The following is a 16135-nucleotide window of genomic DNA, read 5'->3' as shown; positions in this document are numbered from 1 at the left end:
GATAGTGGAGAAGCATGCGCCTACTTGTTGGGCAATGAAGCTGACGAACTATTGCTTGTGTGTATTCTGATTTCTTTAATTTCATATGCCACCTGCACTAACTGTACTCATTAAGGTTTATTGGCTCATCAACACAAACCCCACCTTCCGTGGAGTTGTACAAAACGCAACAAACCGCTCTTCACTTGCATGACTAAAATATAAATAAAAAAAATTGCTTCATATTCTTGTAGCCGCCGTGTGCATGAACCAGTAGCTGAGGCCTTGCATAAGTTAGAATCATCTCCCATATTCTGAATATAATTCAGCTTTGTCATAATATCTTGTGCCTTCGGCGCTTTTTTTATATATATAAATTAAAGAGTAGTGCAAATAGTTCTGTGCACACAGTAACACTCTTCAGACATTCGTGTATCCAAGGAGTTGGTCTCATGTCCTTATAGATGAATAAAAAGTGTGGGGGGAAGTAAGAGTGAGGACTGACATTATCAAAAACACTGCCTTCGCCCACAATAATAAAGACAATCAACAGGGGCTCTCTTTCTTTCCTCTTTCATAGCTCTCTGTGTTCTCTGTATTAAATAATTTAACCAACATGCCTCGCATGTGAATTATAACCTTGTAACCGCGGTTCGCGTCAACTCAAAATACTCAAAGCGGTTTGATACTAACAGGTTTTTTTCTTCTAGATATTATGCCTTGATCCATGCTCCTGCCCATTCTCCTGCTCCTTTCCTAACCTACGCAAATAACCACGAGGTGGCCAGGATTGTCGAATGTTTTGATATTCCTTGTTTGTAGACGTAGCTTCCTCCTCTCCTTGTTGGCGTCTCAGTCTCGAACGCTCACGTTCGTGATCTTCATGACGTTGATGCCATGTGCTTCGATATTGTGGATCATGAAGCCGATGGAAATGAAGGTGCGCTCTATGCGAATCTTCTGTCGTGCTGGCCGAATCTACGTTATCATCACCTACATTGTGGTGGTCGTTACCGTTTCCATTGTTAGCATTGGTATTGAACCCGTAAGCGGCCGCTATAGCTTCCCGTTGGCGTGCTTCTACATCCCTCAACTCTTGTCGTCGCTCCTGCCTCTCTCTGTGGCGTTCCGCACGACGCTCTGCACGCTCCTGATGTCGCTGAGCCATCCGCTCTCTAAAACTTCGTGAAGTCACTGCTTCGTCTGGCTGCTGGCGGAATGGATGTATTTCGACCGGCTGTTGTCGCCGCCCTCCTTGCGATGCATCAGCTGTTTGCTCCTCAGACCTTTCTTCCTGTCCTTTCTGCTGATGCTTTGTAAATAAGACCCTCGCTGGAGAAGAAGAATCCGAGCTGAGCTTTTGACTGCCCTCACGAATAACCGATTCTTGAATGGAGCCATCAGAATACTGGACCCTTGTCCGGGTCTCCACAATATCAGTTTCTCGATCATAACTCACCATTCTGGATTCGACAGTACCATCTGGGCGAGTTACGGTCGTCTGAGTAAAGGACTATAGGACCGGTAATAGCAGGCTTGATTAGTTGGGTTTCATGTCATTATTTTTCACAAATCAGCTTAAATTTTTTATTTTTAATGTTATCATCATACCTCACCCTGTCGCAGCGGTCGATGCCTCTGTGGCCATTTTTTTTGAATGTGCACAGCTCTGGACTCCTCCTGCTCATATCGTTTGTTAAGATTTCTTTCACAGTGACGGCGGAGTTGCCACCACGGTAGAGACTGGTCTCCGTGGTTCAACTCTTGCTTTGTAGGAGGCAGCTCAGCACCCTGTTCAGTATCCTTAATAAGAGCTGCAGGTGCTGAAAGCTGAATGGAGGGGGAAGCGGATGCTGAAGTGGATGCGACAATCGCAGCTGTCGAACTAGCTACAGCAGATACAAGTTCATGATCAGTATCTAGTGGCGATCCAACTTGGTCAGTCGCTTCAGTGCTCGTGTTACTAGTTCCTTGCTTAGTATTATTATCCATTGCCAAGAAACCCATGAAGGAATCCTCTAATGGATTGAATGCATCATCTTCTTTAGTTTGCGGGGTGACTGTTGTCTCAGCTCTTTGAATGTTCAAAACTTCATTATGGTCAGCATCGGTACTATAATGAAAAGTGGACACGTTGTCATGATACGGATTTTGCATTGTATATCTCAATATCCAGCTCATCATACTCGGCGGCATCTTAGTTACAGCGGTGGCAACCCAAGGTTTCCCTTGCTGGTGTTCTATCACTGACTTTGTTTCTATTTGCTTAACACCCTTTCTTTCCGGCCTGTCGTTCGTATGAGAAGCATCACAATCGCGTCTATCCAGCTCTGGTAACTCCTCGATTGTGATCCTATACCGCTTCAGAACCATAGAATTGGCATCTGAGGTCAGCCAGTTGAGCCAAGAGAAAGCGTCATCAGCTCGAGGGGCAACAGTAGACAAACTCGTCTCAAGATCACGTTCCTGCTTGAAATGTATACGTTGCTGTGGTGTCTGGTCACATTTCGCAACCAAGGTATTATCTGCAGCTAATTTTAATTTCATCGACTCGACGTCGTGGCTCAAGGACCCGACTCCACTAAAGAAGATGGAGTTTTCTAACGAATCCATAAATTTGTATAGCATAGGACGGCGAGCGGTGACTGAACTGCTTGAGTCCTTTGAAGTTTTGGCCTCGTTATTATCACACCATGGCGAAGCTGCGTCTGCACAAGTATGAGAGGAGTAAGGCGCTTTAAAGGCTGGGGACATTGAAGGATTGAGTTAATGTGTGTGTTGTGTAAAGAAGGAAGCAGAGGAGAAAAAGGAAATGAGAAAAAAAAAAAAAAAAAAAAAAAAAGGAAAGAAAAAAAAAGAAAGGGCGTCTCGTGTGGGAAAAGCTGTTTGGGACTAATACAGTGATGCAGGGAAAAAAAACAAACATCAGACCATCTGAATATTTATCTTAATAGACAATTGACTCCTAGAGTGACTTTGCCGCCGAAATAGGCAATTTTTTATTTTCACCATTTTCAAATAAAGGAGCTTTTTTTTTTTTAGTCAACGCAAAATTACAACGCGTCTTGAAAGTTTCTCTAGCCTTATTTAAGCTGCAAATGCCAATAAACTTTCAGATGATGAGAAAGACGCAAATGGGGTATTACGGGTGACTAGTTATAACTAGAGAGTTTAAATAGGTTTCATCTCGATTAGCATCCAAAATCTCCTCCTAGTCCACTAAAGTCAATCCCTCCGCTAGCTGCCACAAGCCCAGATAAATCGACACCTGACAATCCAGACAAATCAAGTCCTGCTGTATCCGTGCCAGATAATCCTGGATCAGCCCAGGTTGATTGATCAACCTGTCCTCCTGCTTGAACTTCAAATGTCACATTTGGCTCGATAGTAATCTGCTGGGATGAGTTGGCTCCATTTCCATTATTACTTGGAATGTGATGATAATGATGCTGAATAATCTGTGGTCTCTGCTGCACATTCTGGTGAACATGCGGAGTGTGATGTATAAAGGTCTGTGAGTTGGTTACAGGTGAAACAAATTGCCCACCCTGATGAGTGGTAAAAACAACAGGAGTAGACGTAGGAGGAGGAGCCTGATTAGCCGAATGTACATAATGAACCGTAGTTGTATGGGTCGTAGTTTGGTTGTATTTATTCTGTCGACCACCGGCAGGTTTACTCAGTAAGGGGCCATGTAATTGATAGGCTGCCTGATAATAAACACCATCTGTTCCATGATTGCTATTAGCATTTGAGTTGCTGTTTACAAGCTGAGGCATTGGATTCACAAGTAAAACTTGTTGTTGAGTCGATGTTATTATGCGCTGGGGTTGTAAAACTTGAGGCTGCGCCAATTGTGGTTGAACAAACTGGATATGGGGCTGAACAAGTTGAGGTTGGCCTAGTTGGAGTTGGCTGGGATGCTGCGTTGGCACTAGTTGCTGTTGAACAACATATTGTTGCAAAGGTTGATTTTGGACCTGGACATATTGTTGTTGTTGTTGCTGTTGGAAGGTCGCTGGTGTGGCGGGAATTGACACAACATGCGTTGTCGTCGTCTTTGTCGTCTTAGGAGGAGGATTTATGACCTGAATCATTGTCGGCCCAGCTGTTGTTGTAGTATAAGCTGTACCGACTGCACTATTGACTGGATTTTGATGTTGAATGATTGGGGCCGGGCGAGTAGTGAACTGCATTGGAGAATTGGGATATTGAGATGGTGGAGACGTTGGTGGGGATGCCAGCATCGGTGTTTGTGCAGAAACCATTATTGGGGTTTGAACTGGCCTCACTGGTACTACAGTTGCTGCAGACACTTGGGTGTGAAGAGGTTGATATTGTTGGTGGCCCGAGGGTGTATAGATTACGGTACTATTAGGAGGCATTGGTGCCGCAGCTGGAGAGGGCCCTGTCTGCTGTTGAAATTGCACAGGTTGGTTTAGTTGCACAGCTTGACCTTGTGCTTGAATAGCTTGAGCGACATAGACTTGGCCTGCCCTCTGTTGTACAGGTTGCTGTGAAAGCAGAGCTGAATGTTTGATATCTGATATGTGGGGCGACGGCAATGACTGTGCATTCACCGGAATTGCAGCGTACGCGAGCTGGCTACCGTGAGAGATTGGTGGATGCTGCACAAGACCTTGCTGCTGTTGCTGATATTGAGACTGTATACCATGAACAGCACCAGAAATAGCCTGCTGAGATTGACTGCCAGGAGCTGTAGCAGAGTAAGGGGGCGGAGGCTGGTATACGACTGGGTTGTTGTCGGCCATGGCTTGGTATAAGAAATAGTCTATTTTTTTACTTTTACTCGGTGCCAATAGTTCTGTAAAATGATTTGCAATTCTTAATTGCAACCACGAAGATTCGGATGAGTTGCCAGAATTGAAAAAAAAAAAAAAAAAAAAAAAAAAAATCAAGCTTCACACCTGTATTCACATTCTTTCTTCTGAAGAATTGGAGAGGCTATGCATGCCTTCTTTTCTTGTGACTCTTTGACTCTTGGTCTGGGCCGGGCCAGACCAGGCCATGCTGAAGTTTTTGTACGAACCACATCCTGTGTATGGAGGAGCCCAATCTATCTAAAGGAAAATAGCCTTTGATGATTTCAATAATTCACAAACATGAAAACTGTCATTTATAGAGGGTTATCATAATTTATTTGGTTTTGATTTTGGTTTTGAAAGTCATTTCCAGACGTGAATCGTTTACGGAAGAGAGGACGAAAAAGACATCAAACGAGGAATTATGGTAATATTTTGAATGTCGAATAATAATAATAGTAACAACAACAATAATAAAAATAATAAAAGAAAAGAAAAAAGAAAAGAAAAGAAAAAGCGCAGAAAATATTGTAGAAATGATAAAACCCAATAAAGGTTATGTCTTAGGCTGTGCCCGTAATCAAGGTCTTGAGTGACTTTGGGGTCGTTGGGTCATTCAAGTGTTTTGTGTTATACCTCAGTGCGGACATAAGGTTGGGTGTATCATTTGTATTGCCATATGTCTGGATTGCCTTGACGGAATTTTTGAGATTGATGGGCGAACTCTTTGAAAATGCTCCTTGTGGATCAATGTGGTCATAGATGATGATGGAGATCACCATTACTCGCAAGCAGAAGGCCGTCGTCTCTGGCCTTTGTGGCTTCTTCTTACTATTGCTCACACTATGATAGCACACACCTGCCAGAGTTGCTAGACATTCCGAGACACTCCGTCCCACGCGATTTTTTGCAACAAACTGTGTCGTTACTTCCGTCACGGTCTTCAACATTGGAGTTGGGTACGCATAGAACATCGAGACATGGTTCGCTAGTTCGTCCTCATTCATGGCGGATTTCAGATCAACTTCGTTTGAAAGTTTGCCGCGCGAAAGACAGCGTCGATAGTATGAGAAATCGTTTTGAATCTGAGGAGTCTTCATTTTAAGCGAATCAAACTCAAAGACGAAATCAAGCAACTGGCACAAAATGCGAGCCAAAGCCTGATGCCGTTCCAAGTTTTTGTTGACATCACCAATGCAGAGCGTCTGAAGAATTTGAGGAAGAGAAGTTTCTATTGAATAATAATAATAAAAAAAAAAAAAAAAAAAAAAGATGAGCTTCCTTGAGCATAAGAAAACCATACAACATAAGAGCAGAGTAACAAAAACATGATTGCCACACATACCGATGGATGTCGAGTATTGATAAAACATTTTGAGCTTGGTAACAGCAGGCACCACGTGGTTCCAAGCTTCAGTTTCTGCCTCAGGTCCAGGTGTTCCAATGGCCTATATGAGATTATGGGGAAGTTGACGGTCATAGTCATTAATATGTTAGTGTATACGCCTTGGGAATGTCATTTGATACAATCATGAATACGACTATCTATTTGAAGTCGTCTATCTTCCTGATACTCTGATCGTGTTGACTCAGCAATCCCAGTCATTGTTGCCTGCACCAGCCAACATCAAACTTGCTCAACAGTTGAAAATAGAATTGGGCTCTCAATATGAAATGCAGCCACGATCGTGGCGTAAAAATAAACACCTGCTAATTTACCAAACAGACGAAACCTCTTTGATCGACTGCTGTGAACAAAGTGAAAGGAATAAGGTGAAAATAAAAAACATAATAATAAAGCTCCAAAAAGGTAGGAAATAACTTTAAAAATATACGACACAAGAGTATCTTCAGTACTGCTGCAGCAATCAGTCAAATCAGTCGCAACCAGATGTTTGACAGTGGGCATATCAAAAAGCTTGTTGCAAATGATTAGAGTGCAATTCCAATCCTCACACGACAAATGATAAAAATAACACACTTCCCCATGAGTATATCAGTTCATTTAACGTAAAAATAATTAGAGCGCAACCTCTTGCAAGAAACCATTGGAAACGGAACGATAGAAATGCTCAAACGTCTTATGCACAGACGATATGCACGAGAGCACAATGCATTGTAACGAAGGCAGTTGTAAAAATATCAACTGGGCAACAAATCCCCTGGGGTATAAAGCTGCAAGCTGACGGGGATTCATATTCAAGAGAGAATAAAACCTAATTGAATGCGCACCGCGCTTTAACCACTGACAAAGTAAAGAAGCTCTCCGATTGCAGGTTCTCACAAAGCCCCTATATTGTATTGTGCTTCCGAGCCAAACTTGATTCAAAATATATGAACCCCGAGTTACTTTCCTCATTGAGCCAACAGGGATATTTTCCATATTTTTTTTTTTTTTTTTGTGCGTGGTTAATCAAAGCATATCACTGCATGGCTGTCACCTCTGCCAGGTTGAATTTTTAGACCCTTGAACGTCATGTTAGAGGCTTTTATTCAGCCCTGTCATGACCACATGGCCTCCGTTTTAAAATTATCTCCTGGAATGAACAAATTCACGAAAAAAAATAAAAAATATGTGGTAGTTCAAAGCCTTTAGGTCATTCCCTACCCCTTTCCCCTTCCTCTCCTAACACTCGCTCACTCTTATTGCATCCAACATGCATCATTAAACCCGCGTGTGCTTCTGTTGTACTGAAGTTGAGTTGCTGGTAAGTCGATCTGTCATTGGTGATATCCTGTATCATCCAAATTTATCCTGTTACACATTTTCTGTTGTGATACCAAACGTTGGTGTCGCGAACGATTTGTTATGCCAAAAAGGCTTTTTTCTTACCTGACGAATGTAATCACCACAACCTTGATAGTTCCTCAGTTGATCGAGTATTTCACCTGTTGGATCCAGCATGTTCAACACATTCGAGTAAGACTCGAGATCTTCGTCTGTCATGGAAGCATCTATTAGTTTGAATCACCGACCGGACAACACGAGTCATTTCATTAGTAACAAAACATTCATCTACATCTACAAATGACCAATGTCATTTTACACATTCTCTTTCAAGTATGTACACCACAATCAATAATGACATTTTCTTTTGTTTGTTTGTTTGTTTTTTTTTTTTTTTTTTTTTTTTAAGAAAAAAAAAAAAAAAAAAAAAAAAAAAGCTGTGCTTGTCGTACCTTCAAAGTCAAGTTGAACATCAGGTACTTTCGAGTCTCCATCTTTGTTGATGAGGTCGTTAAATTGAGACAGAAAGTTACCCATAATGAGTCTGTGCAATAAAAAAAAGCTTGGAAGAGCGGATGGGGTTGGAAGAGAGAATGGAAAATATACAGGGGCGAAGCGATTCAAAGAGTGTGGGAGAGAGAAAGAGGGATGGAAGAAGAGATAGAGAGAGAGAGAGAAAGAGATTGTTGGATGTGGTTATTCCTGAAAGAGGTCGTTAAGTGTTTGTCCTGAAGTTGAAGGAGAGGAAAGGAGAAATAACGGGCTAAAAAGAAGTCGTGAGAGTGGTCTATGGGAAATGAAAAGAGGAGGACAAGAAAGAAGGAAGACAGAGAGAGAGAGAGAGAGAAAGTTCGTTAATAATACTGGTCCTGTGCCTTTTAAGTGTGTGAATGGAGAATAGGCTTAATATTGCTCACTGTGAAAATTGAGCTAATCCAAGAAGCACCCGATTCACAAAGTTGATGCCAAAAACCAAATAGATAAAAAAGTAAAAATAAAAATAAATATATAAATAAAAATAAAAATAAAAAAGAAATGTACCGTTTACAGCGGAAATCAAAAAAGAATTAGAAAAGATGAATGAGTAATTCTACGATGGAAGGATGCGTTAGGAAGTGATACGAGGAGATGTATGGGACGAGAAGCAAAGGTCGTAAATCGTAAGGGAAAAGAGCTTTTTCTTGTAATAATGATATGGACGTGTCACATCAATGAGGAAAGGGATCGTTAGAGTGAGATGAAGGAAAGAGAAAGAGAAAGAGTGTGTGTGGATGAAAGAGATTAAAAAGAAGAACAGAAGAGGAATGAGTAGGAAAGAAATAGATGACAAACAAAAAAAAAAAAAAGAAATCCTGCAGGACAAGAAAATAACATCCATTTGCTTTGATGTGACAGAGCAAGTATTAAACAGCAGATAGACCATCTCAAAACCCACCATCATGCTACTACTGTCACTCTGTTCATAAGAAAGTATGAAGGTTATGTGTACGAATGTATATGAGTGTTCATGTGCTCCCCAATGATGGCGCCCTGTCTCTGTATAACATATTCATAAATCTTTTATTTCAAACTCAGCCAGGCACCAGCCTTTCGATTGGCTGCTAAAAGATGAATCTTTAAGAGAGCAACCAGGTTTTTATAAAATAAAAAGACTCGTTTTATGTGTGTGGTCGAATGTATTCATGTCAACTTGTGAACACAAATAGACTACATTTTTATTTTACAGGGGCCTTCATACATTCAACACGACCTCCCCACACTCGAGACAAGACCACGTCCATCTCTTTAAGTTATTATTTAAAAAGCCGACATATATATGTATATATTATATTATACTAATATATACGCTTTTTTTTTTGTTTTTAATCGTTTCTCACTCTTTACTCTCATGCGTTGCATCCTTTTTTTTTTTTTTTGCGGAGGATGCCATCTCATGTCAGACCAAGTTAATTCTGCATGCGTGTGTCATTGTCAGTAACAAATTCAAGAACAACGCACAATGACGGAAAATCGTTATATCAAACAACGAGTAAAAAAAAAGGGAGAACGGGATAGGGGTGACATTGGTGGTTTTTACGATTAAACAATAAAAAAAAGGATGAAAGGATGAACACTCACTTTGTTCGTCAATTGTGCATATGGATAGTGCGTTCTTTTTTAGCAGGTAAACAGAAAATCAAGGAGACAGAGTCGATGGACGGCGATAAAGCGTGAAGGAAAAGTGTGAGAGAATGAGTGAAACAAAAATGTGAATGAAAGCTGAATGTGCAATGTCTTGTGGGGTCCAGATGGAGCGAGTTCGAAAAAAAAAAATAGAATAAAAAAAAAAGAGCAAGCAAGAGAGCAAAAAGAGTAAAAATTAAAAAAGAATTGTATATATATATTATATATCTGAGTATGTGTATATGAAATGCATGCAGACGCATGTTTCATCCACCATTTGTCTGTCTTCCTGATGGAGAATTAATATTCATTATAAATGTATACATTCAGACAAAGTGTCCAGTTCCATGGAGAAAAACTTTATGTGTGGGGGAAAAGATAGTTCGATTGCATTTATTCTTTTTGTGCCACCATTGCCTCATGTGTCCATTTTTGTACACAAACAACCTTGTCTCAGGTCGCAACCACAATGGCTGGCCATCTGTCAATGTTTGAGCTTCTATGCTAGATACAAATGTATATATTTCTCTCTCGATCGAACCGTAATGACACCAGACACTGTACTAGTATAGAGGAATATCATAGACAAAATAGTCTGCCATAAGATTAATGATCTGTCAAAGGTGCAAAAAACCTGGTTGATCTACTATTAAAAAGCAAAAGAACCACCGAATATTCGTGTGCAAAACACTTTAGAAAATGAAGGTTCAATCGTGAACAACAAGACTTTATCGGTAAATAAAAACCAAATGACAGTACTCTTGGGAAGGCATGCGAAAATACTTGCGGAAACGGATAGATAAGCATGTGGCTATGGCATGTAAAGGGCTGTGCATGTTGCGCAGCATGCATGACCTACGAGTTTACGATTTACAGAAACGCGAGGTGCCTTATAAATAAAAAAGAAAAAAAAAAAGAGAAGCCGGATCAAAATGGCTGTGCGTCATAATTGTTTCCCATCCTTGTTTGCATGTTCTCTCATCAAAGACACCTCTCTTCGGATCTTCGGATATAATAATATTCACCTTGATGTCTCACTCACAAAAATAAAAGAAAACAAGAACAAACCATCAAAAGCAAAAGTCTGCTAGAAATGAGGCCTGAATCAAGAATACTTCATTAGAGTAGGAACACTAAATCTTTATTTCTGACCATCATTGGCTATATGGTGACGGCAGGTCGTGTTTACGTCCTCGTTGTGATAAAGACAATAATAATAAAAAGATATGAAAGAACAGTTAGTGCAAGTGTTGGATTACTCCTATGAACCATCATGTAAATCATATACCAATCAAATAATAATAGCACATCCACAGATATACTTATACTCTTGCCTTTTTTTCACAAGTGTTCGAAAGCGAAGGTGTCTAAACGTCCTGGAGACACGCCTTTGAGACAGGGTCGGACATCTAATGGTGTAGTCTTTCTTGCTTTCTTGTCCCGCCCTTCACTTTTGTTGGCCTTTTCTGCTACTTCTCTTCTTCGTTGGTACTTTTGTTAACTTCTTTTTTTTTTTTGCATTTTGTTGTTTGGTGCTTTCTTTTCTTTCTTGTACTTTCATTGACTTCTTGGTACTTTTCTTACTTACCTAAGACTGTCGCCCTACCACCCTATACAGTCCCTTACCCTTGAAGAAAAAAAAAGAAAAAAAAAACCTTCTTTCCGGTATTTGCTTTCTTTCTTGTACTTTCATTTGCTTTCACTTTCTTGCTATGCTTCCGTTTGTTTTCTTTTCTACTCCCTTGCCATGCTTTCGTCTGTATTCCTTTAACGCTTGTTATCTTTTCACCCATTCTCCTTTGATGGTTCGCTTTCTTGCTATCCTTTGATGGTTCACTTTCTTGCTACACTTTGGAGATTCATTTCCTTGTTATCCTTTGTTGGTTCACTTTCTTATTATCCTTTGCTGGTTCACTTCCTTGTTATCCTTTGATGCTTCACTTTCTTGCTATCCTTTGATGGTTCGCATCTTTGTAATCCCTTGATAGTCACTTCTTTGCTATTCTTTAGTGATTCACTTCATTGTTATCTTTTGGTGTTTCACTTTCTTGCTACCCTTTGGTGCTTCACTTGTTATTCTTTGCTAGTTCATTTCCCTGTTATCCTTTGATAGCTACTTTTTTGCTATCCTTTGGTGCTTCACTTTCTTGCTATCCTTTGATGGTTCACTTCCTTGTTACGCTTCCATATTTTATCCTTAATGCCTCACTTGGTTGCTATGCTTTCATTCTTTCCTTCCATGCTTGAGTTTCTTGTTATGCTTTCATCTCTTTCTCAGTCCTTCACTTTTATTATCCTTTCCCATGTTTTTCGGGACGCATCTCTTCCGTGTTATGTTCTGTTATGCTTTCCTTCTCGCTTTCCCTTTATTCTCTCATTGCTTCGTTTCCTTGTTATTTTTTGATTTGCTTCTCTCGACGCTTCACTTTACTATTCTATCCTCTGTTCTCTTTCGATGCTTCACTTGTTACGCTTTCTTTCTTTCTCGTTGCCTCACTTCCTTATTTGTTTTCCTTGGCGCTTTACTTTTTTTAACATATTTTCATGTGCTTCTCTTCGACGCCTCACTTCCCAGTTATCCTTTCCTTTGTTTCCCTTCAATACCTCGCTTTCTTATGTTGTCTTCATTTGTTTTCTCCCCTTCTTATTATAACTTCCTTTGTTTTCCCTTGTGTGTGTATATGTTTTTTTTTTCCTTGTTATACTTTCATTTGTTTCCCTTCTGTGCTTCCCCTCTTATTATACTTTCATTATGTGCTTCTATTTCTTATTTTGTTTTCTTTTTTTCTTGTTTTCACTTACTCTTCCTATGTACTTCACTCCCTTAGTTTATTTTCATTCGCTCTTTCTCAATGCTCCTTCCTCTTTCTTATTTTTCTTTCTTTTGTTGGTTACTTGCCGCCTCCCTTCCTTACCATACTTTCCCTTACCTCGTTTTCTCGCTGCTTACCGTCCTTGGGGGTTACTTTGCCTTTGATATAGTACGGGGACAAAGAGTGTGTAGTTTAGTATAAAGTAGTGAGGGCAGGAGAAGACAACAGCCGTAGTTGAAAGAGAGTGGGAGATGACATAAAGAGGCACATGGAGAGGCAGAAGAAGTGTTTGCGCGTGTGCTTGTGTGTGAATGTATTTGACAAAGGGCTGCGGTTGAGACTTACTTTTCAAGAGGTAGAGAGGCGAAGAAGTGGAGAAGTGAAGAGGTGGAGAGGTGGAGAGGTGGAGAGGTGGAGAAGTGGAGAGGTGAAGAGAAAAAAAAGAGCTTAAAAACGAGAGAAGAATGTCTTTCTGCCCAATCCCCTCGTTGCCACCATTTCTCCTTATCTTTGTTGAAAGCGGACAAAATGTATCCTAAAATAGGCAATAGTTAGTCGCTATAAAAGCAAAAGCATCATCCGTCCGCACGAAGGGTCGATGTCATTGCCACATGAAACAAAAAGAATATTGTAAGTGAAGGCAGAGAAAGGTTAAATTGCGGAGAAGTAAACAGAATAGCAATGAAAGTGTAAAATTGAAGATCCTGAAGGGCCTGCAGACCTTGGATATAACCAAACATTGATATCTCCCTCGACACACACATCACATTGCATATTTTTTTATGTGTTGCTTGTTGTTGCTCTCTCTACCCAGCAGACTTGTGATTTCAACAAGATAGTCATAACATAAAATAAGACAGGCTTGCTTTTGGGACATGGGCCAGAAAGGCGATGGGCTCCGTGAAAAGCATCTACCAGATACTATAGCAGATCAGAACATACTGTGTTCCTTTCAACCAGAAACTAGAAGGTGCTAGAGTCTATGGCATGCCTTGATCTTTCTCTCTTATACTTTTAGAAATGATAAAAGAGAGATGTAATGAAAGGCTTTGTTGCTCCCAAAGATGCATGAAAAATGAACGCATCCTTCTCTATCTATTTTCCTTTTTTTTTTTTTTGTTTCTTAAGAAAACGAGATGGTAAAAAAATACGTGTAAGTCTAGAGGCCAGAAGCTGTAGTGTGAGCAGCGTATACTCATGGTCATCAGGTTCAATACTTTGGAAGCTTTTTGGTTCGTTCTTCTCAGAGCCGTATCCCTTTCGGTTATTGCGTTAACAGATACGAAAGATGTTGCGACGAAGGGCAACGGGATCGCTTCCGGACTGTCCAGCTGACAGTTTTCCATTCACCCTTGCTTTAGATTTCATGCTGTTTCAAAATGGCGTCCAATCACTTTCATTTCGCTTTTATAGCGACTAACTATTGCCTATTTTAGGATACATTTTGTCCGCTTTCAACAAAGATAAGGAGAAATGGTGGCAACGAGGGGATTGGGCAGAAAGACATTCTTCTCTCGTTTTTAAGCTCTTTTTTTTCTCTTCACCTCTCCACTTCTCCACCTCTCCACCTCTCCACCTCTCCACCTCTTCACTTCTCCACTTCTTCGCCTCTCTACCTCTTGAAAAGTAAGTCTCAACCGCAGCCCTTTGTCAAATACATTCACACACAAGCACACGCGCAAACACTTCTTCTGCCTCTCCATGTGCCTCTTTATGTCATCTCCCACTCTCTTTCAACTACGGCTGTTGTCTTCTCCTGCCCTCACTACTTTATACTAAACTACACACTCTTTGTCCCCGTACTATATCAAAGGCAAAGTAACCCCCAAGGACGGTAAGCAGCGAGAAAACGAGGTAAGGGAAAGTATGGTAAGGAAGGGAGGCGGCAAGTAACCAACAAAAGAAAGAAAAATAAGAAAGAGGAAGGAGCATTGAGAAAGAGCGAATGAAAATAAACTAAGGGAGTGAAGTACATAGGAAGAGTAAGTGAAAACAAGAAAAAAAGAAAACAAAATAAGAAATAGAAGCACATAATGAAAGTATAATAAGAGGGGAAGCACAGAAGGGAAACAAATGAAAGTATAACAAGGAAAAAAAAAACATATACACACACAAGGGAAAACAAAGGAAGTTATAATAAGAAGGGGAGAAAACAAATGAAGACAACATAAGAAAGCGAGGTATTGAAGGGAAACAAAGGAAAGGATAACTGGGAAGTGAGGCGTCGAAGAGAAGCACATGAAAATATGTTAAAAAAAGTAAAGCGCCAAGGAAAACAAATAAGGAAGTGAGGCAACGAGAAAGAAAGAAAGCGTAACAAGTGAAGCATCGAAAGAGAACAGAGGATAGAATAGTAAAGTGAAGCGTCGAGAGAAGCAAATCAAAAAATAACAAGGAAACGAAGCAATGAGAGAATAAAGGGAAAGCGAGAAGGAAAGCATAACAGAACATAACACGGAAGAGATGCGTCCCGAAAAACATGGGAAAGGATAATAAAAGTGAAGGACTGAGAAAGAGATGAAAGCATAACAAGAAACTCAAGCATGGAAGGAAAGAATGAAAGCATAGCAACCAAGTGAGGCATTAAGGATAAAATATGGAAGCGTAACAAGGAAGTGAACCATCAAAGGATAGCAAGAAAGTGAAGCACCAAAGGATAGCAAAAAAGTAGCTATCAAAGGATAACAGGGAAATGAACTAGCAAAGAATAACAAGTGAAGCACCAAAGGGTAGCAAGAAAGTGAAACACCAAAAGATAACAATGAAGTGAATCACTAAAGAATAGCAAAGAAGTGACTATCAAGGGATTACAAAGATGCGAACCATCAAAGGATAGCAAGAAAGTGAAGCATCAAAGGATAACAAGGAAGTGAACCAGCAAAGGATAATAAGAAAGTGAACCAACAAAGGATAACAAGGAAATGAATCTCCAAAGTGTAGCAAGAAAGTGAACCATCAAAGGATAGCAAGAAAGCGAACCATCAAAGGAGAATGGGTGAAAAGATAACAAGCGTTAAAGGAATACAGACGAAAGCATGGCAAGGGAGTAGAAAAGAAAACAAACGGAAGCATAGCAAGAAAGTGAAAGCAAATGAAAGTACAAGAAAGAAAGCAAATACCGGAAAGAAGGTTTTTTTTTTCTTTTTTTTTCTTCAAGGGTAAGGGACTGTATAGGGTGGTAGGGCGACAGTCTTAGGTAAGTAAGAAAAGTACCAAGAAGTCAATGAAAGTACAAGAAAGAAAAGAAAGCACCAAACAACAAAATGCAAAAAAAAAAAAGAAGTTAACAAAAGTACCAACGAAGAAGAGAAGTAGCAGAAAAGGCCAACAAAAGTGAAGGGCGGGACAAGAAAGCAAGAAAGACTACACCATTAGATGTCCGACCCTGTCTCAAAGGCGTGTCTCCAGGACGTTTAGACACCTTCGCTTTCGAACACTTGTGAAAAAAAGGCAAGAGTATAAGTATATCTGTGGATGTGCTATTATTATTTGATTGGTATATGATTTACATGATGGTTCATAGGAGTAATCCAACACTTGCACTAACTGTTCTTTCATATCTTTTTATTATTATTGTCTTTATCACAACGAGGACGTAAACACGACCTGCCGTCACCATATAGCCAATG

The 16135-nt window shown here is 40.2% G+C and overlaps 3 protein-coding genes across 3 annotated transcripts; all 3 read right to left on the bottom strand.

Moving 5' to 3' along the window:
* Window positions 1-329: 329 nt before the first annotated feature.
* BCR41DRAFT_425557 (hypothetical protein) lies at window positions 330-2777 on the bottom strand. The gene is made up of 2 exons (XM_022030600.1): window positions 1591-2777; window positions 330-1492 (listed from the first exon to the last, which is right to left on the bottom strand). Exons 1-2 carry the CDS (start codon window positions 2731-2733, stop codon window positions 686-688), a joined length of 1950 nt encoding a protein of 649 aa, XP_021877019.1. The 5' UTR covers window positions 2734-2777; the 3' UTR covers window positions 330-685.
* A 209-nt stretch (window positions 2778-2986) lies between these two features.
* On the bottom strand, window positions 2987-4854 carry BCR41DRAFT_361896 (hypothetical protein). The gene has a single exon (XM_022025630.1). It carries the CDS (start codon window positions 4749-4751, stop codon window positions 3171-3173), a length of 1581 nt encoding a protein of 526 aa, XP_021877018.1. The 5' UTR covers window positions 4752-4854; the 3' UTR covers window positions 2987-3170.
* A 261-nt stretch (window positions 4855-5115) lies between these two features.
* Window positions 5116-8495, bottom strand: BCR41DRAFT_361894 (FAM49 family protein). The gene is made up of 4 exons (XM_022025629.1): window positions 7983-8495; window positions 7636-7757; window positions 6148-6250; window positions 5116-6033 (listed from the first exon to the last, which is right to left on the bottom strand). Exons 1-4 carry the CDS (start codon window positions 8065-8067, stop codon window positions 5366-5368), a joined length of 978 nt encoding a protein of 325 aa, XP_021877017.1. The 5' UTR covers window positions 8068-8495; the 3' UTR covers window positions 5116-5365.
* Between the last annotated feature and the right edge of the window lie 7640 nt (window positions 8496-16135).

Source organism: Lobosporangium transversale (genome assembly GCF_002105155.1).
Source record: "Lobosporangium transversale strain NRRL 3116 chromosome Unknown BCR41scaffold_51, whole genome shotgun sequence".
NCBI lineage: Eukaryota > Fungi > Mortierellomycota > Mortierellomycetes > Mortierellales > Mortierellaceae > Lobosporangium > Lobosporangium transversale.
This window is presented reverse-complemented; position numbering and strand designations above follow the sequence as displayed.